The sequence below is a fragment of the Capricornis sumatraensis genome, chromosome 2, assembly GCF_032405125.1.
Source record: "Capricornis sumatraensis isolate serow.1 chromosome 2, serow.2, whole genome shotgun sequence".
NCBI classification, from domain to species: domain Eukaryota; kingdom Metazoa; phylum Chordata; class Mammalia; order Artiodactyla; family Bovidae; genus Capricornis; species Capricornis sumatraensis.
The window spans coordinates 108490228-108517322 of record NC_091070.1 but is presented as its reverse complement, the minus strand read 5'-3'; the positions used below and the strand labels follow the sequence as shown (position 1 = coordinate 108517322).

The 27095-nt window shown below is 40.1% G+C and overlaps 1 protein-coding gene across 1 annotated transcript; it reads right to left on the bottom strand.

The window, feature by feature from the left end:
- Positions 1–80: 80 nt before the first annotated feature.
- On the bottom strand, positions 81–26550 carry SH2D1B (SH2 domain containing 1B). Its single transcript, XM_068992293.1, has 4 exons — positions 26417–26550; positions 4709–4772; positions 2242–2407; positions 81–118 (listed from the first exon to the last, which is right to left on the bottom strand). The coding sequence occupies exons 1-4, from the start codon at positions 26548–26550 to the stop codon at positions 81–83; spliced, it is 402 nt and encodes a 133-aa protein (XP_068848394.1).
- Between the last annotated feature and the right edge of the window lie 545 nt (positions 26551–27095).

Sequence of the window (27095 nt, the reverse complement as noted above, 5' to 3'; positions counted from 1 at the left end):
ACACCTGCAGGAGAAGCAGGATCGCAGGCGAGAGCTGTCACCCATCTCTTCTGTAAGTGCTTCATCCAGTCTCCATCCCTTCAAGGCAGGACATCCACATAGTCGCTGCCACTGTTCTCTGGGGAGAAAAGGAGACCAGCCGTGAGGCTCCGCACCCAGGAGTCACCCTGACCAACACCTCTCGTGGGAAAGAAGCCCTCTGCCCAGGCACAGGGTGGTCTTGATGCCACAGCAGAGTGACATCTTCAAGGGCTGGGGCACCACAGGGAGCTCTCCTGGCAACATAGGGGGCCTGTTTATAAGTCAAGGACAAGAGTTTCCAGCACCAGATGCCTCCACTCACCAGCAGAGAACCTGTGCCGCCCTGAGGGTGGGAACACCTGAGGCTTGTTCTGAGGTGGCCAAGGGAACGGGGGCGGGGGAGACGATGAGCAGCTCATAAGAAGTTCCTTCCCCCTTAATGGCTGAGGATTTGGGAGCTCGTTCTGCCAAGGCTGCCCGAGCTTGGACAACTGGTGTGGCGAGATTCCCGCTCAGCTCTTGGAATGAACTCCAAAGGGTTCTCCTCTTGGGATTTGTGGTTATTTTATTATCCCTGAGACAAATACTACCGCCACCCTCAAGCACCCTGAGCAGCTCCTCAGGGTTTGCCTAAGGACTGCAGCACGAGTACATCCCTAGGTTGCTCCTCTGCCCCCCTTTTATCCTTTGTATTTTTATTTCTTTCTGTAAGTTACGGTAGAAAGTGGCCATGGGACCACATCTGCAGCTACAACTATAGCAAGCAACTCTGTGATGGGGTACACACTCCTCTGCCTGGGGGAGGGAGACAGAAACAATGGGAGGGGAGGGCTGTTTTCTCATTAAAAAACTGTGTTCAGTCTTGGGGAGGTGAGAAGCTTTCTCTGGCAGTCTAAAGGGCAGCTTGGCTGTAGACAGAGTACAATGGGTATGGGGTGACTGCAGACTTTCTGGAACCCTCTGTTCCCCTCCTTGCTCCCTAGCTAGCCCTCTGCTCCCATTATGTCACCTGCCCACTGAGGACTGAAATCCCTTTAATGGGGCTCTAACCATACATCCCACCTTGAGAAAACAGGGTTAAACTGTAAATGTCTCAGGAAGTCTGAGCTAAATTCGAGCTATGTTGTGACTGATGGATACTAGATTCTTTTCTGCGAACAGACTTCAAGGGGTGTACACAAGAGTAGCTGCTTGGGATATGACCTGGATCCTGTGCACTCAGATTTACTGATCCTCTGCACTCTCATTTCCCACCATGGCTTGATAACTCTTGGGGTGTATCTGAAATAATTAGCCCCCTGCTCCCTGCTAAGGCACTCCAGTCGTGTCTGACTCTGTGCGACACTATGGGCTGTAGCCTGCCAGGCTCCTCTGTCCATGGGATTCTCCAGGTAAGAATACTGGAGTGGATTGTCATGCCCTCCTCCAGGGGATCTTACAGACCTAGGGGTCAAACCCACATCTCTTATGTCTCCTGCAATAGCAGGCGGGTTCTTTACCACTAGGACCACTGGGAAAGCCCAATTTGTCCACTAACACCACATAAATGAATGCTTAGCAAATATTGAGCAAAATGTAACGGGATGAGGCTTGGAGAAGGAAGTTGAAGCAATTTTCTCATTTAAAAATTCTGCTTTTTGGCCATCTATTCCCAAATATGTGATTGGCACAAGGTCACAGGGTGAGTTTGAAGTTGACTCTCGGAATGCCTGGGAGAAGGCAATGGCACCCCACTCCAGTACTCTTGCCTGGAAAATCCCATAGACAGAGGAGCCTGGTAGGGTGCAGTCCATGGGGTCGCTAAGAGTTGGACACGACTGAGTGACTTCACTTTCACTTTTCACTTTCATGCATTGGAGAAGGAGATGGCAACCCACTCCAGTATTCTTGCCTGGAGAATCCCAGGGACAGAGGAGCCTCGTGGCTGCTGTCTATGGGGTCGCACAGAGTCAGACACAACTGAAGCGACTTAGCAGCAGCAGCAGCAGCATGGAATGCCCAGGGATCACTCTTTTCCCTGGGCTGCCTGAGCACAGAGAGCTCTGTGCGTTTGCCACCACCAGGAGCGTGAAGGCACTGCTTCCCAACAAGATAGAAAAATGCTGTCCGCAGGATGAGGCTTTCTAGAGCTAACATCATAGAAAGAAGCAGTTATCTGTATGGATTCTGTAGTAGAAGTGGGACTAAGGCTCTTGTCTGGCCCCCCATGAAAGTTTTTACCATAAATACCATCCAACTCTATCTTCGATCTTCTCCATCTCAGGCAGGATCTGGTTCTCTTTATTGGGTTTACGAGGTGAAACATCAGTCCTTGATTTGGCTTTTCAAACTTGGAGATCAGTTCGTTTAGGTTTGGAAAGATCTCTCGTTTAACACCTTCCACAGTCTGCAAAAATGCAAGAAGGAGAGCACTCATCACCACTCAACTATGTGTGAAAGGTGACACTTCTCACAACAGTGGTTTTCAGGGCTGCCTCTGAGCAGCGAACTGAAAACAAGTGGCTGGCATTTCATGTGTGGGAGCTCACACCACACACAAAACACAGAAACCTTCCCTCTAAAAACAGAGCTCTGGCTTGAGCTACTGTGAGCAAAGAGGATTAACAACCAAGGGTCCCCACCTCAGTCTGCAGTATTGAGTGAATTCCCATCTATGGCAATGTGGGGGCAGCTCTTGTAGGTACCCTGTGGAGGGTAACCCCTCTAAGAGCTTATGTGAGAATGTAAGCGACTAATGCAGGCAGACTTCAATGGGAAATGCAATTTCTGTACTTGATGGTGGTCCAGTGGTTAGGAATCAGTGCTGTCACTGCGTGGTCCTGGGTTCAATCCCTGATCAAGGAATTAAGATCTTGCAAGCCACATAGCCAAAAAAAAAAAAAAAAAAAAAACAAACCCATAAAAGTCTACATACTTAAATTCAGAATCTCCGTGAGAGGAAAATAAGACCAAAATGTCCGGATTTAAATTGAAAATGGAAATGTCAGCACGATTCAGGTAAAATTATGAACAGTTGTTTTCTGTTTACCAGCTATAAGCAAAGCACAAATTTCTAGTCATTAAAAAAAAAAATAATGCTTTCACTTTTTTTTTTGATGTGGGCCATTTTTAAAGTTTTTATTGGATTTGTTACACTATTGCTTGTTTTATGTTTGGGTTTTTTGGCCATGAAGCATATGGGATTTTAGTTCCTCAACCGGGGTCACACCTGCACCGCTTGCGTTGGAAGGCAATGTCTTAACCACTAGACCTCCTGGGAAGTCCCTCTACTACAATCTTATAGAAATAATTTTGAAACAAAAAAGCTTCCTCAGCTCTTATGTAGTTGTGTTTCTTGATAATCACTGTGGTTCTCAGAGGGCCAAAGTATTGGTCTGCAGATAGGGGTGGTGATGGGAAAGCTCTGGAACCTGCAGTGTGTGAACCTCCGTGACAGAGACTCAGGCTGAGCTGGAAGTCGGCTCCACGAAAGGCTATTGCATCAGCCCAAGGCAGCATCTAGCACCGGCCTTGATATAGAGCTGCTTCCCATGAAATGCCCCCGCGTCTGTTAGAAGAGATGTGGATGCCTCTCTGTTTTGTCCAGACAAGAGACAAAATGGGGTATTAAGGAATTATCCAGAATTTCCCAAAGTATGCACAATAAAGAAATGTTTTAAAATGAGTTGCATTAAAAGATTCAAAAATGTTTTTTAAATTTCCATGTATATCCTTCACCCGCACCCCAAAGGTTAACATTTCATTGTATTTGCCTTTCATCCTCTCTTTCTAAATATACAAATGTACATATATTTATCCTTTTTTAAAAAAAATATGAAAGTTACTGACATGACATCTCTTTAACCTAAATACTTCCTATTTCCTAAAAAACAAGAATATTACATATCCAGGCTAAAATGAGGAAGTTAATCTTGATATGATATTGTTTACTAATCTACAGATCTTATTCAAAAATTTGTCAATTGCCTCAACAATGTCTTTTGTTTCAAAGAAAAAATTACGTGTGTGTGTGTATCTGGGGATCATTGTACATTCAAATCTCAGAGAATCACAGTGCATATTAGCATATCGAAGATTCTGAGAATCCTTGAAGTAAAAAATCTGCTTAACCTTTTTGCAAGTATTTCAGAAAGACTATTTCAGGATCCTTATAGTAGTAATTAAAGATTCAATGACATTCATTATACTCTACTTGCTGCCAGAGAAGCAACTTCAAAAGAAAAAATGTTTTTTTCTGCTTAACGCTCAGTTAACCAGACATATTAATAAAATCCCCAAATTGCCAGTTGACTGAGGCTTCCTTTTGTATTTTCATCCAGGTATGGAGCACCCCCCTGACTCCCTAAACATTTGGGCCTCTCCCCGCCTTCCCTTTCCACCCATCCTGTCATTTAGTCTTCTGATTTGACAGTAGTCTTATATAGAGTTCAGGTTGGTATATTTGACCCCTGGAGGAACTCTGTGCCACACTTCTGAAAACAGCCTTGTTTTTTTGTTTTAATAAAAAAAATGGAACCCAACTCTAGTGTGTTCCTATTTCTCTTAAAGGAAGACAAGGTTAACGACTGATCTGACTCTAACTCACAGTGCTTCCCTGAGTAGCATGCCTCCACATGGCCACATCTCAGAGATGCTTTTAGGTTCTTCTCCCCCAGTTTTTGTTATAGGAGTTCTTATATGTCCTTACCTGTATGTTGTAATACCCATGCTTCTCTTTGAAGATTCGGTATGTGTAGACAAAATTTTTAAACCTGTGGAAAGATGACTCTGTGAATCACAATGTTCTTATATGCAAATCCAGGTAACATTTATCATTGTATGTTATGTGCAATGCCTTTGTCAATCTTGAATCCCAAAAAGAAACTGATCATTTCAGGCCTTCTCATCTGTGGGAATTTGAAAGAGAGGTTTTTTGTTTTTTTAATGGGAATCTTTATTCTGATGGAAATCTGGGCTGTAGCAAAGGGAATAAGGAGAGAAAATTTACAATTTTCATTGTCTTGGTATTTCTCTTTAATTTTTTCACTTAGCACTTACTTGATACACTATGCAGAATACCAATGGCCCATTCCTGTGTTGTTTATTAATTGAAATGTCATTGATCTCATTACAGATAGTTAATGTAACTAAAACAGAGTATTAGGTATTATGTGCAAGGAAGTGGAGTATTCTGCTCTCATTCTTCACTGGAATATGAGCCACTAGCTAAGTAATCCGGAGAAGGCAATGGCACCCCACTCCAGTACCCTTGCCTGGAAAATCCCATGGATGGAGGAGCCTGGTGGGCTGCAGTCCATGGGGTCGCTAAGAGTCAGACACGACTGAGCGACTTCACTTTCGCTTTTCACTTTCATGCACTGGAGAAGGAAATGGCCACCCACTCCAGTGTTCTTGCCTGGAGAATCCCAGGGACGGTGGAGCCTGGTGAGCTGCCGTTATGGGGTCGCACAGAGTCGGACACGACTGAAGCGAGTTAGCAGCAGCAGCAGCTAAGTAATCTATCTAGAATTTAGATAACAGACCCAACTGAGCAATTTCCAGAGCAAGAGACAGTATGCTGCTGCTGCTGCTGCTAAGTCTCTTCAGTCGTGTCCGACTCTGTGCGACCCCATAGACGGCAGCCACCAGGCTCCACCATCCCTGGGATTCTCCAGGCAAGAACACTGGAGTGGGTTGCCATTTCCTTCTCCAAAGAGATAGCATACATTACCATATTTCTTCAATTCCCAGATGTCGTCAATTGTAGGATACCATATCAATTTAATAATGGTGTTTGAGGAGAAAAAATGCATCCCTTAAATGCCTCTATCAGTTGTTACCTATGTTCTGATTCCCAAGAAATATTAAAATGTAAAAAATGAGGATCAAAACCATTAACATATGCTTCAAATGATCTGATTCATCGCTCCTCACCCCTTCACTTGCACCCATGCCAAGGAATCGGATGACTCATCTTTCAACTGAATTTGGAAGGCAGATAGCTACTTAGAGCTCATTGCCAATTGTCTGGAGGCTTTAACTGACTTCAAATCCCAATCCTTTTGTGGTGTTTCCTGAGGCCAGAATAAGCTAATGGCTGTCTCTGAATCACACAAGCAACAAAACTTTTTACATGAATCCTTGTCTGTATGTGACAAATTAAAGTACTCCACTGTTTGGGAAGAGGTCCCACAAATACCTTTTCACAGACATATTATTCAAAGCAGGATCCAAGCAAAGTTCATACACTGCTTTTGGTTGATCACATGATTTCTTGAAACTCATTTGTTAAATGGCCTAAGTTAAATTCTTAAATAAATGACTTTATTTTTAATTAATTGTTGTATTATCAGCCTAAGAAAATATTTACTAGAGGAGTCTGAAAGAATAAAACAAAAGGAGGTTCTGGGTTAATTAGTCCAAAAGCCATATACTAACTATCAAGTTAGAAAGACAGACATTGCTCAGATATAGTCTTACTCTTTGCAAAGCACTTTTAATGAAATAACAAAATGAATTGCAGCAAAACTTTAGAAGAAATTGATTTATTGACCTTGTAATACCAATATGCATTTATTTTGAAATGTTTATCCATAAAAAGCTCTGTAAGAGATTACAGAGCAGTGAGGTTAGTATCTCCTTCATATGGCTGCAATATTATTAGTGTTAGTTGCAACTCTTTGCAACCCCATGGACTGTAGCCCACCCTCCTCTGTCCATGCAGTTCTCCAGGAAAGAATACTGGATGTTGCCATTCTTTTATCCAGGGGTTCTTCCTGACCCAGGGATCAAACCCAGGTCTCCTGCACCTGGCAGGCAGATTCTTTACCATCTGAGCCATCAAGGAAGCCCACAATATTATTGGGTCAACATAAAAACATATTTTAATGCCTATTCTAATTATTACTTTATAGATGCCATTTATAAAACTTTGAAGAAGATACATGATTTTTCAGCATGCATCTACACTTAAGACAGGTAAAAAGACCCTGCTTCCCTGGGGCCTTCTGCCCCCATCACCATGGTGACAAGGGAGTCGTCTTTATCCTCCAACACTCACAGTCTTCCCTCCACCCTCACCTGGAGTCCATTCAGCTAATCTCATCATGTCCTTTATCCCTGTTCCTAAGTCTCGCATGTTGTCTATCCCTGTTTTCTAATCCTATAGGGCTTTGTGCAGCCTTATTGTACCCCCTTCTTCCCAGCCATGAAATCCTTTCTTGTTTTCTCTAGTTCTCAAGGTCTGCCATTATCAAATTCTCCTCTATCTTCAACCTCTTCTCTAATCATCCCTGTCACCCTCTTGCTCCAAGGGACACCTGGACACACTGTCTCTGTCCCAGCCAGTTCAGTCGCTCAGTCGTGTCCGACTCTTTGCGACCCCATAGACCGCAGCATGCCAGGCCTCCCTGTCCATCACCAACTCCCAGAGTTTACCCAAACTCATGTCCATTGAGTTGGTGATGCCATCCAACCATTTTATCCTCTGTTGTCCCCTTCTCCTCTTGCCCTCAATCTTTCCTGGCATCAGGGTCTTTTCCAATGAGTTAGCTCTTTGCATCAGGTGGCCAAAGTATTGGAGTTTCAGCTTCAACATCAGTCTTTCCAATGAACACCCAGGACTGATTTCCTTTAGGATGGACTGGTTGGATCTCCTTGCAGTCCAAGTGCCTCTCAAGAGTCTTCTCCAACACCACAGTTCAAAAGCATCAATTCTTCTGCCCTCAGCTTTCTTTATAGTCCAACTCTCACATTCATACATGACTACTGGAAAAACCATAGCCTTGACTAGACGGACCTTTGTTGACAAAGTCTCTGTCCCAAGGACCCTGCTTTTCTGGGATTCCACTAAAAGGATGCTGCTGTTACCTGCATAACCTCTCCTTGCAGGCCTGGATGAGAGGCCAGTGTTCTTGCTTCTGCAGCATCTCAGTGTCGTTTCTTGTCTCCAAACTCTAGCTTTGAGTTTCGTGTAGATTATGAAACCTACTGCCCAATCAAGATGTCTCTATTGATGACAACTTCTGAACTCTGGGTTATTGTCTTTCGTTTCTCTAGGTTCTAGCTCCTCGCTCATTGTCACTGCCTTCAGTACTATGCCTATCTAAATTGTTGGCAATTTCAATTCACAAGTTGATTATTCTTTAACATTCTAATTTCTCCATTCGTTGAACCCACCTCCTCCAATAATCTTGTCTTCCCCTACATTGCCCACTCATTCCCACGTTCATCACCAGGATTGGCTACATAATTTGTGGGGCCCAGAGAAAAATGAAAACTTAGGGTCCCTGTTAAAAAGTTATTAAGAATTTGGGGATGGTAACAGTAGTACAGGTACCTGGATGGTAACCAAGTACAGGGCTCTCTGAGTCGGGCCCTGTGTGGCTGCATAAGATTGCATGCCATAAAGCCAGCCTCACTTGTAACTTTGACCATATAATTGCCAATAATGGGAACCTTCTCATAATGTGAATTTGATGCATCCCACTCACTTCGTCCTGCTTTCCATCTTCTCTTTCTTTAGTATATGGACCCCAACATTCCCTTGACCCCACAGATCTTCCAATCCATCAATCCTATCACTTTTCAGGGTTTTCGCTCACTTGTTTTCACTCTCTTCTTTATGCAGATTAGACAGCTTGTCCACCATTATAATCACTCTTTTCAACTCCTTTACCATCTTTCACTTTATTTCTTTAATTAGCAAACCCAGAATCCTGATTGAGCCCAGCTCACTACAGCTGTATGTGGCTGTAGCCGTGTTCACTGTTCTCACTTAAATCAATGACCACAAATCTCAAGTGGACTCTTAATTCCTCCAGGCAGTCATTTATTTTCCTATTCCCCTCAAACAGTGATTCTATACCATTTGCTTTCTTCTTAAACTTTCAATATCTCACTCGTAACTGATGACTTCACTGAGAAGATTAAAACATCGGAAAAGAATTTCCAAATTCCCATCACCACACATAACAGCATCTGCAGGCATAGACTCTGCCTTTATTACCATGGATGAACTTTGCATGCTGATCTGCAAAGTGAATCCTTCCTATTTCCACTTGTTGTCATCCACTTTCATCTATTCAAGGACACAGTTCTAGCAATTTTTTCCCCCCCCTCTCTGATGTCATTATTATTCTTTGCACAACAGTCAGGGTAGTCCTTTTTAAAAATATGAGTCAGATCATGTCATTCCTCTGGATAAAAATACGGTCTAGTCAATTTTGAAAAAGAAAAAGAAAACTGGTGTGCTGTATATGTGCGTGTGTGATGGGATGCTTCTGTCTTAAGTCTTCTTAAAAAGCTATAATTAAGACAGTGAGGAACTAGCTCTGTAGTGGAAGAAACATTAATGGAATAAAGTAGCCCAGAAACAGATGCATAAATATGTAAAAACTTGATATATGACTGAGCTGGCATAACTAATCAGTGAGGAGGGGAGGGATTGTTTGTTAAATGGTAATGGTAATGTTTTCATATGGAAACAAATAAAATTGGATTCTTGCTTCACATTCTAATTGAAGACCCAATTGTAAAGAAACAAAGCACTAAACTTAGGAGAAATAAAAGTGACCAGCTTAATGACCTTGAGTTCAGGAAGGAGTTCTTAAATCACGAAAAGCACCAGTCAAAAGATAAGATTAAGAAAGCTCACTATATTAAAATTAAAACTTCTATTTGTCAAAATATACTATAAATATACTATATACTTTTGTGATAAAGTCCACAATTTGGGAGAAGATAATGGCAACCCTAATGTAAAATGAAAACATTAATGTACAATATGAAAATGATAAGTACAATGACCAATAAACAAATGAAAAGTTGCTTCACTAATAATCAGGGAAATAGAAATGAAGCCACATTAGATTGGAGAAGGAAATGGCAACCCACTCCAGTGTTCTTGCCTGGAGAATCCCGGGGAAGGGGGAGCCTGGTGGGCTGCCGTCTACGGGGTCGCACAGAGTCGGACACGACTGAACTGACTTAGCAGCAGCAGCAGCGGCAGCCACATTAGATATCATTTCATACCAAATTGGCAAAGATGTAAGAGTTACTAACTCAAAATATTGGCTGTGATATGGAGCTTTACAAAGTTTTATATACTGCTAATGAACTGACTGAATGGGGGTGAAATTAGATACCAAAGCCTTAGAAAACCATTTGGCAAAATTTAGTAAAGTTGAAATGTGTAGAGTCCATGAGCCCAAGTGTCTACTCGTTCACATTGGGACTGTTGAAATTGACAATGCCAACATTTTATTATTTATTATAAAGCAAAGATCAGTGAAACTATGTATTTGTTACATTTAAATATACTTTAAAAGTCATAAGTATATTATAAAGCACAAATAAAAGTATAAATTAGTGAAAATGTATATTTTCTAATATAAAGTATTATCAGATTAAATTAATCAAAATACAGTAATCAAAAAATAATACTCCATAAAACTTTAAAATTACAATTAATAATAAAAATTTAAAATAAAAATAGATTTTTAGTGCAATTTTGAGATTAAAGGGAAAAAATGGAGGGATGAAAGGAAGAAGAAGGAGGAATATAGAAAGAAGGGATATCGGTGGTGTCATCCTTGAATTCTGAGGGGTTTTGGTACAAGTTTTTCCATCTGTCAGAACTCTGTTTACACTAGTTGAGGGATGCTAAAGACGTAAGAATAGGCTAAGTATATCTTTTCTAATGATTTGTTCATCTTCAAACAAACATCTCTTGTTCTGCAACTTGGAAAAAATCTTTTATGAACATTTGACTCTTTGTAGTAGTTAATATCTCTTTGCTGAAACCAAGCTACAGAGTTTGTTATTTAAGCCTTTAGTAATCTCAGCAGTTAACTTTCTAGATTCCAGAAAATTACGACTGCTCTGAAACAGCCTTTGTCCAAACACAAAGCAAAACAAAGCGATAAAAAGGTCCCACCACTAAATATGTATTATTTTTGCCAGCAACCTTAATCCCTTTTGAAGTCCACTATTTTGTGGTAAAGGCTATGTTTTAATTCTCTAGTAATTTTCTTTTAAGGAAGTTTCACTTTTTTCAGTATTTAGGAGAAAGATTTTTCAAAAAGCAGATGTAAAGTGAATACAGTCTTAACATATATATCCCCCTGTGCCTTTAAGAGGATAGGGTGATATATCATCAGGAAAATGCAAATTAAAACAACAAAAAGTTAACAGCACACACCCAGAATGGCCAAAAACCAAAACATTGACACCACAAGATGCTGTCAAGTACGTAGGACAAGAGCAACTCTCTTTCATTGCTGGTGGAAATGCAAAATGGTCCTGCCACTTTGGAAGACTGTTTGGTAGTCCTTACAAAACTAAACATACTACTACCATACAGTTTATCAATTGTGCTCCTTGGTATTTACTCAAAGGAGTTGAAAACTTATTTCCATACAAAAAAAGCTTCATACAGATACTTATAGTATCTTTATCCATAATTGCCAACACTTAGAAGTAACGAAAATGTCTTTCAGTAGGTGAACGGATAAATAAACTGTAGCAGAGCCAGACAATGAAATCTTTTTCAATGCTAAAAAGAAACGAGCTATCAAACTATGAAAAACACATGGAGAAACTTTAAATTCATATTACTAAGTGAAATAAGCCAATATGAAAAAGCTACATACTATACAACTCCAGCTATATGACATCATAGGAAAGGTAGGACTATGCAGACGACACTACCCTTACAGCAGAAAACGAAGAACTAAAGAGCCTCTTGATGAAAGTGAAGGAGGAGAGTGAAAAAGTTGGCTTAAAGCTCAACATTCAGAAAACTAAGATCATGGCATTTGGTCCCATCACTTCATGGCAGATCGATGGGGAAACAGTGACAGACTTTATTTTGGGGTCTCCAAAATTACTGCAGATGGTGACTGCAGCCATGAAATTAAAAGACGCTTACTGCTTGGCAGGAAAGTTATGACCTACCTAGACAGCATATTCAAAAGCAGAGACATTACTTTGCCAACAAAGGTCCATCTAGTCAAGGCTGTGGTTTTTCCAGTAGTCATGTATGGATGTCAGAGATGGACTATAAAGAAAGCTGAGTGCTTAAGAATTGATGCTTTTGAACTGTGGTGTTGGAGAAGACTCTTGAGAGTCCCTTGGACTTCAAGGAGATCCAACCAGTCCATCCTACAGGAGATCAGTCCTGAATATTCCTCAGAAGGACTGATGCTGAAGCTGAAACTCCAATACTTTGGCCACCTGATGTGAAGAACTGATTCACTGGAAAAGACCCTGATGCTGGGAAAGATTGAAGGCGGGAGAAGGGGATGACAGAGGATGAGATGGTTGGATGGCATCACTAACTCAAAGGGCATGAGTTTGGGTAAACTCTGGGAGTTGGTGATGGACAGGGAGGCCTGGCGTGCTGCAGTCCATGGAGTTGCAAAGAGTCAGACACGACTGAGCGACCGAACTGAACTGAACTGATGGGGACAGTAAAAAGATCGGTGGTTGCCAGGGATGAGAGGTGAGGAGGGATGAATAAAGGATTTTTAGGGTAGCAAAAATACTCCATATGATATCATTATATGTTTGTATAGAATATACAATGTCAACAGTGAATCCTAATGTAAACTGTGGACTCTGGTGATCATGATATATCAGTACAGTTTCCTCAATTATAACAAATACACCACTCTGGCGAGGGATGTTGATAATGAGGGCATAGTGCATTTTTGGAGGGGCAGGGAATATATGAGAACTCTGTATCTTCCTCTCAATTTTTCTGTGAACCTAAAACTGCTCTGAATAAAAACGAAGTCTTTTTTAAAAAATTAAAAAAAACCAAAGAGGATAGGGTGACTTCAGGCTGACTCTCTTGGGGAGAGAAGAAGAGCAATAGGTAGATGGGTTTACTTGGAGTGTGTATTCCTGTCTTAACAGGTCTCAAGTCTTATGAAACTGTGATAATCAATATCACAATATTGTCACCTTTACATGCCGCTATAACCAGCTACATGACACCTCTGCCATCCAGGCACTGTTCAAAGACTTGGCAGAGCAAGGCAGCTGAGCTGATTCAGGGCATCTAGCAGCACTTCAGGTGCCCTGAATGCTGGGGTAGGGCATTTCATCAGTAGGAAAGAAGGGGAACTTTTGAAAATATACATTTATCACACTGAATTTTAATTATCCATTTCCTCATCTGTAATTTGGGGCTTCCCTGGGGGCTGTGGTAAAGAATTAACCTGCAATGCAGGTCGGAATCCTTGGTCAGGAAGATCCCCCAGAGAAGGAAATGGCACCCCACTCCAGTATTCTTGCTGGAGAATCCCATGGACAGAGGAGATGGGCAGGCTACAGTGCATGGGGTCACAAAGAGTCAGACATGACTTAGTGTCTCAACAACAACCTCTGTAGCTCACGCTCAGACCAGAATAGTGTCTGCTTTGTTCACTCTAGCACATTACCTGTCTCATAGTTTATTCTCACTATTTGTTGGGCTGCATTGAGTTATCTTAGTAAGAAATGTGCCAAACATATATGAAAAATCTAACCAATAAAATACTTCACAGAACAAAAGGAGGTGGAATGTTTTTGAACTGAAAGATGATTGTAAAAATATAAACACTCACCAAATTGTATTTTAATCTGTAGTCCTAGCTTCAACCTGCCCCTGAACTCCAGACTCATTTTTTCCAACTATTTAACATCTTCTCTTGAATGTCTGTTAGGCACTTCAAACTTAATATGTCCAGTACCAGTATATATACGTGTGTGCTGGATATTTTCCATATCTCCAGATCCTCTTTCTAATTTTCCCCACTCTGCTCTGTGCTCTGACCTCTATGGGCTCCCTTGCTCTCAGACTTCTGATTGGTTCAATCAGTGGGAGACATGTGGAAACAGATAAAAGGAAGTTAAAGCAAAAAAGATAAAATAGAACATTTGTTGGCTGAATTCATCAGTAAAGGCACACTCACCTAGGATTTGAAGTTAGTATATTAGCTCATGTACCTGGGAGTGACATAAACATTTTGCTAGACTGGTAATTAAAGAATGGAGTTAATACTGGCTCACATTCCATAGAGATTAAAATGATAAAATTTCCTTGGCATTCTACAGAGAAAGGAATCTAAAAACTTGGAAGATGAGAATGTTATGATCAATGTATTTATGCAAACTATTTATTTATTCCTCTCCCCCCTTTACGTGACTTGGTGCTGTGCTTAGTCGCTGTCATGTCTGACTCTGCCACCCCATGGACTGTAGCCCGCCAGGCTCCTCTGTCCTTGGGCAAGAATACTGGAGTGGGTTGCCATGCCCTCCTCCAGGAGATCTTCCCAACCCAGGTCTCCCGCATTGCAGGATGATTGTTTATGGTCTGAGTCACCAGGGAAGTCCTTTAGGTGACTTAATGATGCCCTAAAAAATAATTGTGAGGAGCGTACCAGCATCTTTGAAAAACTCTGGCTCTGTGCTGTAAGCTAGAATTGGCATTGAGAAATTCTACAATGGAACTGGAAATCACCCTGATTTCAGTGGAAATAACAGGGTGAGCTTAGACAATGAGGTTAGGTATTGGCATTCAGTGAGAGACAAAGATAGCCAGTTATCATAAACCACGGGGATGTAACAGTATAAGAAACAGCTTACTGTACATCTGTGGTGATGTTTAATTGATTCACTGGATTGCAAAGCAGAGAATGATGATGGGCAGTCAAAAGTTCTGTTGGGTATAAAGTAACAGATAACTTCTAGGTCTGGTGGAAGAACCCTGACTTGAGTCACAGAATAGGGATTCTTGGGTTTCTTATTCAATATGTAGATTTAATCCAGTTCACAGTCTCAGATCCCTTTCATTGAAAGGAATGTTGGGCTTCTGGGTTCCTTTAAGGAAGGAATGTGACAACATTTCAAGCCTTCCCCCGAAAAACCTACAAGGGGACTGTATACTGGAAAAAGGAAAAGTGCTCATGTTTTTGAGAGTTATTTGATAGTGGCTCTGAACTGACACTAATCCTCAGAGACCCAAATGTTCCCCTGATCCAGCAATTCAGAATTAGAACTCCTGAGATCAGGTGATATAAGAAATTTTGACCCGAATCTATTTCGAGTGTGTTCAGTGGGACCACAGGACCATCCTATGGTTATTTCCCCAGCTCCAGAATGTACTTAAATACTTCGTTGTTGTTCAGTCATTAGATTATGTCTGACTCTTTGCGACCCCATGGACTGCAGTATGCCAGGCTTCTCTGTCCTTCACTATCTCCTGGAGTTTGCTCAGACTCATGTCCATTGAGCCTGTGATGTCATCCAATCATCTTGAGGTGTTTATGGTGGCTCACACACTAAAGAATTTGTCTGCAATGCAGGAGAACTGGGTTTGAGCCCTGGATCGGGAAGATCCCTGGAGAAGGGAATGGCAACCCACTCCAATATTCTTGCCTGGAGAATCCCATGGATCGAGGAGCCTGACAGGCTACAGTCCATAGAGTCCCAAAAGGTTGGACATAACTGAGTGACTAACACTTACACACTTGGAAACTGGCAAAATCTTATTGGTTCTTTGAATCATAGAATGAGTACTATTGTAGTGGGAAGGACCAAGCATTAGCTCCTGTAATTGGTTTCATCTTCCAAGATAGTAAACTGAAGCAATTCACATCCTTAGAAGAAATTTCTATACTAAGAGCACCATCAAATCATGAAATGTGTGATGTGTTGTTTCCTATCACATTCTCATTTAGCTCACCCATTTGGCCAGTGCAATCACTAGATATATCTTGGAGAATGACTGTAAATTATTGCAACATTAATCAAAGCTTATTGTCTTTTCAACTGCTGTTCTAGATGTGCACATTTTGGGGGATAAAATCATCACAAATCTGGCACCTAGGTCTATGAAAAGATTTGCTGTAGGTCCAGCAAAAGCAAGCCATCTATCTATCTGAAATTTCTGGCAAACTAGTCAGAACCAGTTTGCCTTCATTTGAGAAGAATAGCAGTACACAGTCATGGTCTTACCACAAAGATTTGCCAATTCTTCTTCTGGCATAATGTAACCCAGAAGGACACTGATTATCTTAATGTCCTTAAAAAATGATATTGGTTCATTTCTGAATTTGTTCCTCTTGATTAACATTTCTCCTTCCCTTTAATAGGAATATTTAGACCATTTGCATATAATATGATCATCAGTATGACTGAATATCAGATATAACATTCTGACATTTTACCTTATTTGGTGATGGATATGTTTGTATTCTTATAAATATTATTGAACACATTTCTAAGGGTGCAAGTAAGCTACTTGGAAAGAGTTAAATATTTTTGAGTCTTACTTAAAATCTTTTTTTAGGTGGGACAAGAGAAGCCTTGAGTAAAGGGAAATTATTGTTTAGATTGAATAAAAAAGCAAGACTCAAGTTTATGTTTCCTACAAGACACCTGATATAAAAATAAAGACAGAAAACTGTGACTCCACTGTCCACTGGGGAACAGCAAACTTGTTGAAATTCTCAGAATAAAGTCTAATAATTAACTGAAAAGAGTAAAGACACAATTAGATTAAAAGTTAATTGATGGGGAAAATATATCCTATTAACACTAATAAAAGTAAACCTAGCAATATCAGCTAAAGTAGACTTCAGAGCAGGGACTCTAAGGGGATTTTCAAAGAGATAAACCTGTCAATTGATCAAGAGGATATAACAGCCCTAAATGTTTATGCATGTAAGTATTTTTTACAAAATGCATGAAGGATAGATGTTTTTCCAAAGAAGATATACAAATGCAAGAGATATATGAAAAGGTGCTCAACTAATCATCAGGGAAAGTGAAATCAAACTCACAGTGAGGTATTACCTCATAACAGAATTGTTGTTGTTGTGTAGTTGCTAAGTTGTGTCTGACTCTTTTGAGACTCCATGGACTGCAGTCCACCATGCTCCTCTGTCCATGGGATTTCCCAGGCAAGAATACTGGAATGAGTTGTCATTTCCTCCTCCAGGGGATCTTCCCAACCCAAGGATCGACTTGCGTCTCCTGCATTGGCAGGCAAGTGCTTTAGCACTGAACCATTACGGAGCCCATCTGTTGGAACAGCTATCATCAAAGAGACAAGAGATAACAAGTGTAGGTAAAGATATGGAGAGAAGGGAAGCCTTGTGCACTCTTGGTGGGAATGCAAATTGATACAGCCACCACGAAAAATAGTATAGAGGTTCCTCAAAAAAGCAGACATAGAACTACCATGTTATTCATTAATCCCACTTCTGAGTATATGGCCAAAGGGAATGAAAACAAGATATCTAAGAAATATCTGTACTCCCTTATTCATTGCAGAATTATTCACAATAGCCAAGATAAAGAAACAACCTACATGTTCATCAACTGATGAATGGACAAAGAAGATGTGGTATGTATAAACAGTAGGACATTATTCAGTCATGCTAAACAGAGGTAAATGCTGTCAGAGATAAATGGCACCATTTATACATGGAATCTTAAAAAAAAAACATGTTGATTAAGAGACAAGGAATACAAATTCACACTATCATCTAAGTGGATGCACAAAAAACTCAGCCCTACTAGGAATAGAAGGGCTAAAAACATAGTTAAGAGAAAAAGACTGAATACTTTTCCACAAGGTCAGAAAATGATGAGGATTTTTGCACTCATCACTTCCACATTGTTCTAAACATCTTAGGTAATGCAATAAGGCAAGAAAAAAAAAAGGAACAGAAACATTGAAATGGGAGAAGTACAGTTCTCTTAATTGCAGATGGCATATAGAAAATCATACAGAAATTCTACCAAAGAAGCCACTAGACCAATTAGTGAGTTTAGCAAGGTTGCAGGATACAAGTTCAATCCATAAAAATTAATTGTGCATCCACTTACTTGCATTGAATAAGTGGAAAGTGAAATTTAAATAATTTTAAAATTTAAATCATTAAAACCTGTTATCATTTAAAATAACATCAAGCATATGAAATTTTAGGGATAAATTTGACAAAAGATGTACAAGATCTGTTACAAAACATTTTTGAGAGAAACTGTAAGATTCTTTTACAACTTTTACAAGAAACTGCAAAACTTCTTTCATATAAATGAAAGAAGAGGTTAAACTACATTCATGGATCAGAAGAATTAATATTATCCGGTTGGTTCTCCCCAAATTGACATATAGATTCATGCAATCTCAGTCTATCACCAGTCTTTGTGCATGCGTGTATGTCTTAGTTGAAAAGCTGAATCTGAAATATGTATGGAAATACAAAGGATCTGCTGCTGCTGCTGCTGCTGCTAAGTCGCTTCAGTCGTGTCCGACTCTGTGCGACCCCAGAGATGGCAGCCCACCAGGCTCCCCTGTCCCTGGGATTCTCCAGGCAAGAACACTGGAGTGGGTTGCCACTTCCTTCTCCAATGCATGCAAGTGAAAAGTGAAAGAGAAGTCGCTCAGTCGTGTCCGACTCTTCACGACCCCATGGACTGCAGCCTACCAGGCTCCTAAAGGATCTAAGATAGCCAAAATAACCTTGAAAAAGTTGAGTGATTGACACTCACTTCCATTTCAAGACTTATTATAAACTGATGGTTATCAACATAATATAGAATTTGCATAAAGGAAAAAGATCAAGGCTGAGAGCTCAGAAATAGAGCCAGATTTATATAGTTCATAATTTTTGTTTTACAAAGGCACCAAAGCAATTTATTGGGAGAAAGAATAATCTGTTCAACAACTGAGCTGGAACAAATAGGTGGCCATATTTAATAAAACACCAACCCTAACCTTACCCAAATGCAAAAATTAAATCAGCACAGGCTATATTAATTGTGAAAGTTAAAACTATTCAACTCTAGAAGAAAACATAGAAGAGAACCTTTGTGAATTACATTAGACATGCGTTTATTATATATTGACATATTACTGAAATCACAATCCATCAAAGGAAAAAGATAAATTTGACTTCATTAAAAAAAAGAACTTCTGTTCTTTGAAATATACTTCTAAGAGGATGATAAAACAAGTTACAAGTAAATAAAGAATGTTTTAAGACGACTTCTGGCTTTCTCACTGCTCTAGGTTGGAGTGTACATCCACGTAAACTCTGATTGTACTAATTTGTCACTGTGTGTAAAAATGTTAAAATGTTTAGGGTATTATCCTGAGGAGAGAGTTGGGCAAACTCTCAAAGATATAAGCACAAAAATATTAGTTGTATCAAATTACATTGGGTCCATTGGACCAAACTGGAAATAACCTAAATGTATGAAAGTGTTAGTTGCTCAGTCATGTCCGATTCTTTGCTATACCGTGGACTATAGCCCACCAGTCTCCTGTCCATGGAATTCTCCAGGCAAGAATACTGGAGTGGGTTGTCATTCCCTTCTCCAGGGGATCTTCCTGACCCAGGGATTGAATCTGGGTCTCCCTCATTACAAGCAGATTCTTTACTGTCTGAGACATCAGGGAAACCTAAATGAATAGTTATGTATAAATTATGACATACGCAATCAATAAATAGTAAGTAATCATAAAATTATGATGTATATTTGCTTTCTTTGATGTGGGAATGTCCCTGTTATACATTGAAAAAGAAGTAGTACCTATGACTGATTCATGTTGATATATGGCAGAAATTAACACAATATTGTAAAACAATTATCCTTCAATTAAAAATTTTAAAAGTCACAAATCATCATATATATAATGAGTAATTTATATGCACACATAATATTCACTTATACATGCATATGAGTAGAGAACAGTCTGGAGAGATGTGTGCTGAAATATCAAGAAAGGCGATTTCTGAGCGGTAAGACTGAGATAATTTCTGCTCTCTTTTTTATGCCTTTCTCAACATTTGATTTTTCTAAAACAAAAAAAGCTTGATTGTTTTCTTACTTTCTGAACTCAAGTCTTTCCAAAGATCTCAGAATATGAGAGCTGGAAATGACTCTTGGGATCTCTTTCACTCACTGTTTCTGTTGTTGCCGTAAGTCATGGTTTAAGTTCTTACCTGCAACTTTCCTATGACTACAAAAGTCCCTCCTTTCCCTTCACACCAGCAGCTGAATCCCTTATATCTCCAAACATCTATTCCATTTTGGCTCTGCTGATTATAAAGCTAGACCCAGTTCCAACTTCTAACAGTCAAGTCACCTACATAGTGTTTGCACGTTGGTGTTTTCTGAACACTATATCAGGCTGTGAGATCAGGTTACATTTCCTGTCCATGCTTACCACAGAGCAGTCTGGTTGGTGATAATGTGCTGGTAGACCAATTTTCCTCTGTGACTTCCTTCCTTTATTTCTAACCTTCTCCCTAATAACCTCATTTAGATCTGTGAAAGCATGGAAGTTGGTATCCTGCTATTCTAGCACAGCAAAGAAGAAAGGGTAGTTCTCTAAGAAGCAAAATGTAAGATTCCACATATCAGGATCTACTGCCAAGCCCAATGCTTGGAAGGCCCCTGCCTGAGCACTTTAAAGAGTTCCAAATGGATCACCTTGAGCATTAGAACTAGGGACATTGGTAAGAAAGGCAGGATAACAATACATTAACAGTTTGATCTTGGACCTCTTAGTTATAAGAAGCTCCATTCAATTTCCCACAAAATAGAGATATATCACCTACCAAGAATGGCTTTCCAAAGCATAAATAATTGGTGTAACATGCTTAGCACAATTTTTGGCTCATGGAAAACACCTTCATAGTGGCTCTTGTTGCACTGATGTAGAAAAACAGGCTAACACTTGTGTTATAGATAATTTTGACTTTGCTCACACAGGATGTATACTGGAATATGAATTGCTTTGTGACCTTCTCAGAGGAATCTTTCCTGAACCCAACCTAAGGTAGACTCTGCCCTTGCTGAAACGTGCCTCTGATTTGTTTTCACTTTCTTGGCTCCTCTCACTGGAATGTCATTTCATGAGGGCAGGACTAGTGTCTGTACTATTTATCACTATTTCGCCAGTATATAGGACCATACCTAGAACATAGTGGGCACTCAGTGCGTGCTGTTGAATGAACGAATGATGGTTTTAGTCACCCTCCAAGTCCTATCTTCCATGCAGGCTCTTGACTCCTTGATGAGTGAATCATTCCTTTCTCTCAGTTCCTATCATGCCCTAACGTAAGTCATCAGTTTTCATACACCTCCCAGGGTCCATTTACTTCTCTATTTTTCCCTCTAGACTCTGAGGTGTATTGAAGGCATTAACTGAGTATCTACTATAGTGCTTGACAGGAAAGTGCAAGTTTAGTCACTCAGTCGTGTCCAACTCTTTGCAACCTCGTGGACTGTAGCCTACCAGGCTCCTCTGTCCATGGGATTTTCCAGGCAAGAGTACTGGAGTGGGGTGCCATTGCCTTCTCCAGAGGATCTTCCTGACCCAGGGATTGAACCCAGGCCTCCCACATTGTAGGCAGATGCTTTACCATCTGAGCTACCAGGGAAGTCCTTGACATGGGAAACTTTAAAAAATTGTTGAACAATTACAATTGAATGGTCTATACTGATGTGATAAAATTTCATAAGAACTATGAAAGGGGCCAAAAGGGTTTTGAGGGGGCTATTTGATCTGAGCTTTAAGGCTGAGGGTGCCTGAAATTTTGTTTGCTGACATGGGTAGGGAAGAGGGTGACCCTTGATCAAGTGCAGGTGTCTAATGGATATTTATTCCTGCCTCTCCATTTGATTTGTCATTATTATTCATATTCAATTTTTTTTTGATTTTAGCTTTGGATGAATATTTAAGTTAGCATGATGTATCACAGAGCAGTTGTGCATAAATGTCGATTATTAAAGAGAATCCCAGTATAGGCTAGATGGATTACCTATGCTGAAATCCTGACTGAGGTCCCTCTTATCTATTTCACATACTTGGCACCTCCTTTTATAAATTTTTAAAATTGCATTATTCTTTTATTTTGGCTATGCCAAGCCTTCCTTGCTTTCACGTGGGCCTTTTCAAGTTGCGGTGAGCGGGGGCTACCCTTGGCTGTGTTGCTCAGTCTTCTCACTGCGGCACTTTCTCTTGTTGCACAGCACAGACTCTAGGCGCACGGGCGCAGCAGTCGTGGTGCAGGGTTTAGTTGCCCCATGACATGTGGAATCTTCCTGGACCAGGGATCAAACCCTTGTCTCCTGCATTGGCAGGCAGATTCTGATCCACTGTGTCACCAAGGAAGTCCCCCTAGCGCCTTCTTCTGATTTCCATTCCCACTGCTTGCCCCACCATAGCAAGTTCCTCACCATCTCCCATCTAGAGACAAAGCAGTCTCTACTGCAATCATTATCTGCCAGCTTCAGTATATTATCCTTATTAGATTGAAGTTCCCTAAACTCAGTACCAGTCTTGTCATTTCCCTTCTCAGAGACCATCCATGTTTCCCCATCAACTACAGAGTTATTCTTTTAAGACCCATAATATTACGCCAAACTGACTTTGATTTGTTTCCAAACTACCTTTCTAGAACCCTGTATCATTTCTATATGCTTCAAAATATCCCTTTTCTGGACCTATGTTCCTGCCTTTCCCCCAACCTACAATGCCTTCCATCTCATTTCTGTGTAACTAAATCTAATCCACTCTTTTGAATCCCAACTCAAATACCACCTTCTCTAAGAAGACTACTGATCATCTCCTCTGATTTTAAATTTGTATAAAACTGTCCCTTCTGAAATTTATACTTATATTATTTATTTTCATGTTAAAAAAAATTGCAAGTTGCCTACTGGAATCACCTTAGAATCCCCCAGGGCCTTAGCACAGTGTTTGCATAGATAATAGGGGTTCATTACATTTTTATAAATTTTTAAAAATTACCGAAGTAATATCTGCACATATAAACCATTTAAACAGTGAGAAAAAGTTATCAAACAAGAAGAATGAATCCACAACATTTTCTTCCCCATTTATTCCTCCTAAATTTCCCAGCTGTAACCAATATTGTGAATTTCTTATATACATTTCAAAAACTGTTTATGGATATACAGGGATACAGGCATACTTTGTTTTTTTTTTTACACAAATGGGATCATGCTTAATATCTTGCCTTTTTCACACAATAGATCTTGGAATTTTTTCCATATTATATATGGATTTACTCAATCTTGCTAATGCCAGTTTGCACATAACTGTAAGATACGTTTTTATTAATGAGATTTGGGGTCAAATGTTAGGCTTTCCCAATGGCTCAGCGGTAAAGAATCTGCCTGCAGTGCAGAGCCGCAGGAGCTACGGGTTCAATCCCCCAGTAATGAAGAGCCCCCTGGAGAAGGGAATGGCTACCCACTCCAGTGTTCTTGCCTGGAGACTCCAATGGACAGAGGAGCCTGGCGGCCTACAGTCCATGGGGTCGCAAAGATTTGGACACAACTTAGTGGCTGAATAGAAAGCAAAACAAAGTGAAAGTGAAGTCGCTCAGTCGTGTCCGACTCTCTGCGACCCTATGGGCTGTAGCCCACCAGGCTCCTCCCTCCTTGGAATTTTCCAGGCAAGAGTACTGGAGTGGAGTGCCATTGCCTTGTCCAGGGGATCTTCCTGACCCGGGGACTGAACCTGGTCTCCCACACTGTAGGCTGCCTTTTACTGCCTTTACTGTTTGGGCCACCGGGGAAGCCCGGTGACTGGTTTGCAACCACTGAAAGAAGTTGCTTTTAGCACGTGTAAGCACTACTACTTCCCCAAAACTGAATTTCTTCTGGGTATTTTCAGTTTTAATTCTGGACCACTGAATTGGTAAAAATGGTACCACATTATTCTTTTGTGTTTTTTAGCTATCTAATATTTCTTATTCTTTCTTTTTCACATTCCATTTCAGAGAATCTCCTCCTGCTGCACTTTGTCTAGTTTTCTATTGTTTTTTTAAGAGCTCCTCCATGTTAATGAAGTTTAGATTTTCTTCTGTTGGTTTGTCGTTAACAGTTTTTGTTGTTGTTGTTCTTGTTATAATGGTCATATTTAGCCATCTGTTCTTTTTCGTTTTCTGGTTTTATGTCTTGTTAGAAAGACTTTCTCAATTCCAGGAATATTTTTTAATAGTTCATGTTTTCTTTTAATATACATGGTTTCATTTAGAAAAAAGAAGTTCTGTATTAGAACCACTTTGAATTAACTTTAAGAAGTAAGAAAGGGATTCAGGTTATTTTTTCTAAGTGACCAGTCAAGGGTTCCAACACAGTTAATTATCATTCATCTTTTCCTCACTAATTCGAGATGATCTGTTAAATATAAAGTAAATTCCATATGTATTTCGCTTTATTTCTACCAGACTCTATATTCCAAATATTTAATTGATCTCTCAGTACCAAACTCTTTTAATTATTGCAGTAATTACTGTAGTAATGTATTTTAGTATTTGGTAAAGCTAGTCTCCCTTCTTTTAATAAAAAACTTTTCTGGCTCTCTGGCAGGTTCCCTGTGTTTTATTTCCCATCTGGATAAACTTCACTATCTTTGAAGAGAAAATTTAAGATTCTGTTGATTTTTTTTTAACTGAAAAAATGCTGAATTTATAGATTAATTATGGTGAACTGGTAAGTTTCTAAATGGAATTCTTCCTTTCATTTAAGTCTTCTAGTAAGCTCCCCAGTGGATACTTAAGTTTGCACATTTCATATTATATTTATTCCTAGGTATTATTAATTATTGCTGATGTAAATGAGGTGTTGTATTATATTTTCTTACTAGTTATTATTTCAGTATGGAAGCTGTTGATTTTTAGATTTCAATTATAAAAGCTGATATCCCTACTGAATTTCTTAAAGATTTTGGTAGTTATTTTTTTTTTCAGTTAAATCTAGATTTCAAAGGTGTAAAGTCATCTTAACTGTAAATAATAATTTTACATCTTCCTTTTCAATTTTTACATTTATTTCTTTTGATTAATTACACTTGCTGATATCTCCTGGAAAATGTTACATAGTAGTGCTTACAATCACTTTGGCTCATTCATGATGTTAGGGATAATTCTTCTAGTGCTTCATCTGGTGTTAAGGAAGCATCTTTCTAGCTATATATGGTTAGGAGTATGTAAGTGAGTGCATGCATGTGCGCATGTGAGTATGTGTTTAATTGAGGGGTAGATGCTGAATTTTATTTAATATCATTTAAGCAAATTTGAATGAGTTATACAGTTTGCAACCTCTGACCTATTAATACACAATTAAACTAATAATTTTCCTGACATAGAACCATCCTTAATTTCTTAGATTGGACCATAGTGTATTTTAGCATAGTGTATTTTCTGCTTTAATGTTTTACTGGCTTCTATTTTGTTAGTAGTTTATTGAAAATTAATAGTAAATGAAATTTAAATTGGTCTGTAGCTTTCTTGTGTTTGTGTGTCTTTTTTTGAAGAAAAAGAAAAGTTTTACCTGCATACACAGAAATTGTAAAAAATCAGTAGAAAGAAGACAACAACTCAAGCTAAAAATGGGTAAAGGATATGATGATGCAGTTCTCAAAAGAAGAATTAGTGATGGCTAAAAAATACATGAAAGCACTCTCAACATCACTTGTAACTTGAATTCAAACTGCTAACACCTGAAGACTGCCTTTCTTATATCTGGATTCCTGGTGTCACATAAAGAAAGAAGGACATCCCTGTCTATTCTGTCAGTAATGGCACTCTTTCTTCCCCAGTTCTAAGAAGCACTGAAGCTTATCCTTGGAGACACTTAGGTTTTAATTCTTGTAAAAGGTAAAGAAAAATTCAGTGGTCTCCACAAACAGGAGAATCCTCTAAAGATAGTAGATTTCCCCTGATATCTGTTTAAGATTGGTTTTTAAACTGAGATAAGCAACTTCCTTCAGCAGTGTGGCTCTGATGCTCTGGCTTAAAGTTTCACATGGAACTCAGCTTCTTTGGAAACACCAGATGTGTTGTAACACAAGCAAGTTGTTGCACACACCCTAGGGTCTGTTTCTACATTGACAAAATGGTGCCTTGCCTTGACAGACTACAAGCAGGACGAAGGGAAATAATGTCTGCTGAAGCCTTTTACAAATGTAACGAAGTCTGAAATGTTATTAGTATCTTAAAAATCACAAGCGGAGCCAGCCATGTAAAACCTTGGCTTCTCAGGTTAAAATTTCATGTTTTCCTTACTAAATAAATCAGCCTCCATAGGAGAGGAACTTTCTCGCATGGCTGCCTTCTCTCCTCTCTGCTCCCTTCCTATATTGCCTGAAGCCTTATCCTCCCACCACCCCCACTTCTGCTGCTCCACAGTGTCTGCGGGTGGAGGGAAGGAAAGGCGGAGGAGCTTAGACAGACATGTTCCTTCCGTTTCCTCGTGGCAGTGTCTAGCTATTTCTCATTGTGCTCGTCTGGGGTGCAGAGTCAGTGAGGAACAGTTTCTTTTCCACCTGGTTATCAGTCCTACACTTAACATATGCATGGAAGGTGAGGCTACTCACGAGACACAGAGGCACAGGACCCCGGGCATCGACTCGCTGTCTCTTAACAGATAGTTGCCATCCACTCCTTCCTTGAGCAGCAAGGTCTCACAGTCTTGCTTGGACAGAGGGCCATGGTAATAAGGCAGATCCATGGGGAGCCCTTCGGTACCCCAAGATGAGGGACGAATCTGAGGAGAGAACTGGAGGCAGCTGGCCTAAATGGGGCCTGTGGAAATACCTCTTCTTGCTCTGGCTCATAGGAGTGAGACAAGTTTATTCTGTGGGACTCAGATAGTTTCACAAGATTCAGGAAATGAGAGAGGTGGGGTGATGAAGTGACCAAGACACTTCAGCCTATAAGTGGCCTAAGTATGACTCACGGAAGTGGGTTAAACTATGTCTGAAATACACAGTGGAATCAACAATGTCTGTGGTTCAAGCTCAATGCTGAACACAAGCTCCTCAGAACTGGTTGCAGCCGTCCTTGTATTTCACCCTAAGTCACCAGTTTTCTGCTTCTCTGGCTCGTGGCATCCCTTCCAAGGATGCTTTTGGCGGAAAGGGGATCCCATCTCCTGCTGAAGCCACCCATGGGTATGCTGTGCTCAGCTCAGAACAGGTGCTCAAAAAAAGTGTGCAGATGCTGAATGAATCCAGGTATATCCACAGGCAGTGGAACAATCGAAAAGGTAGGACA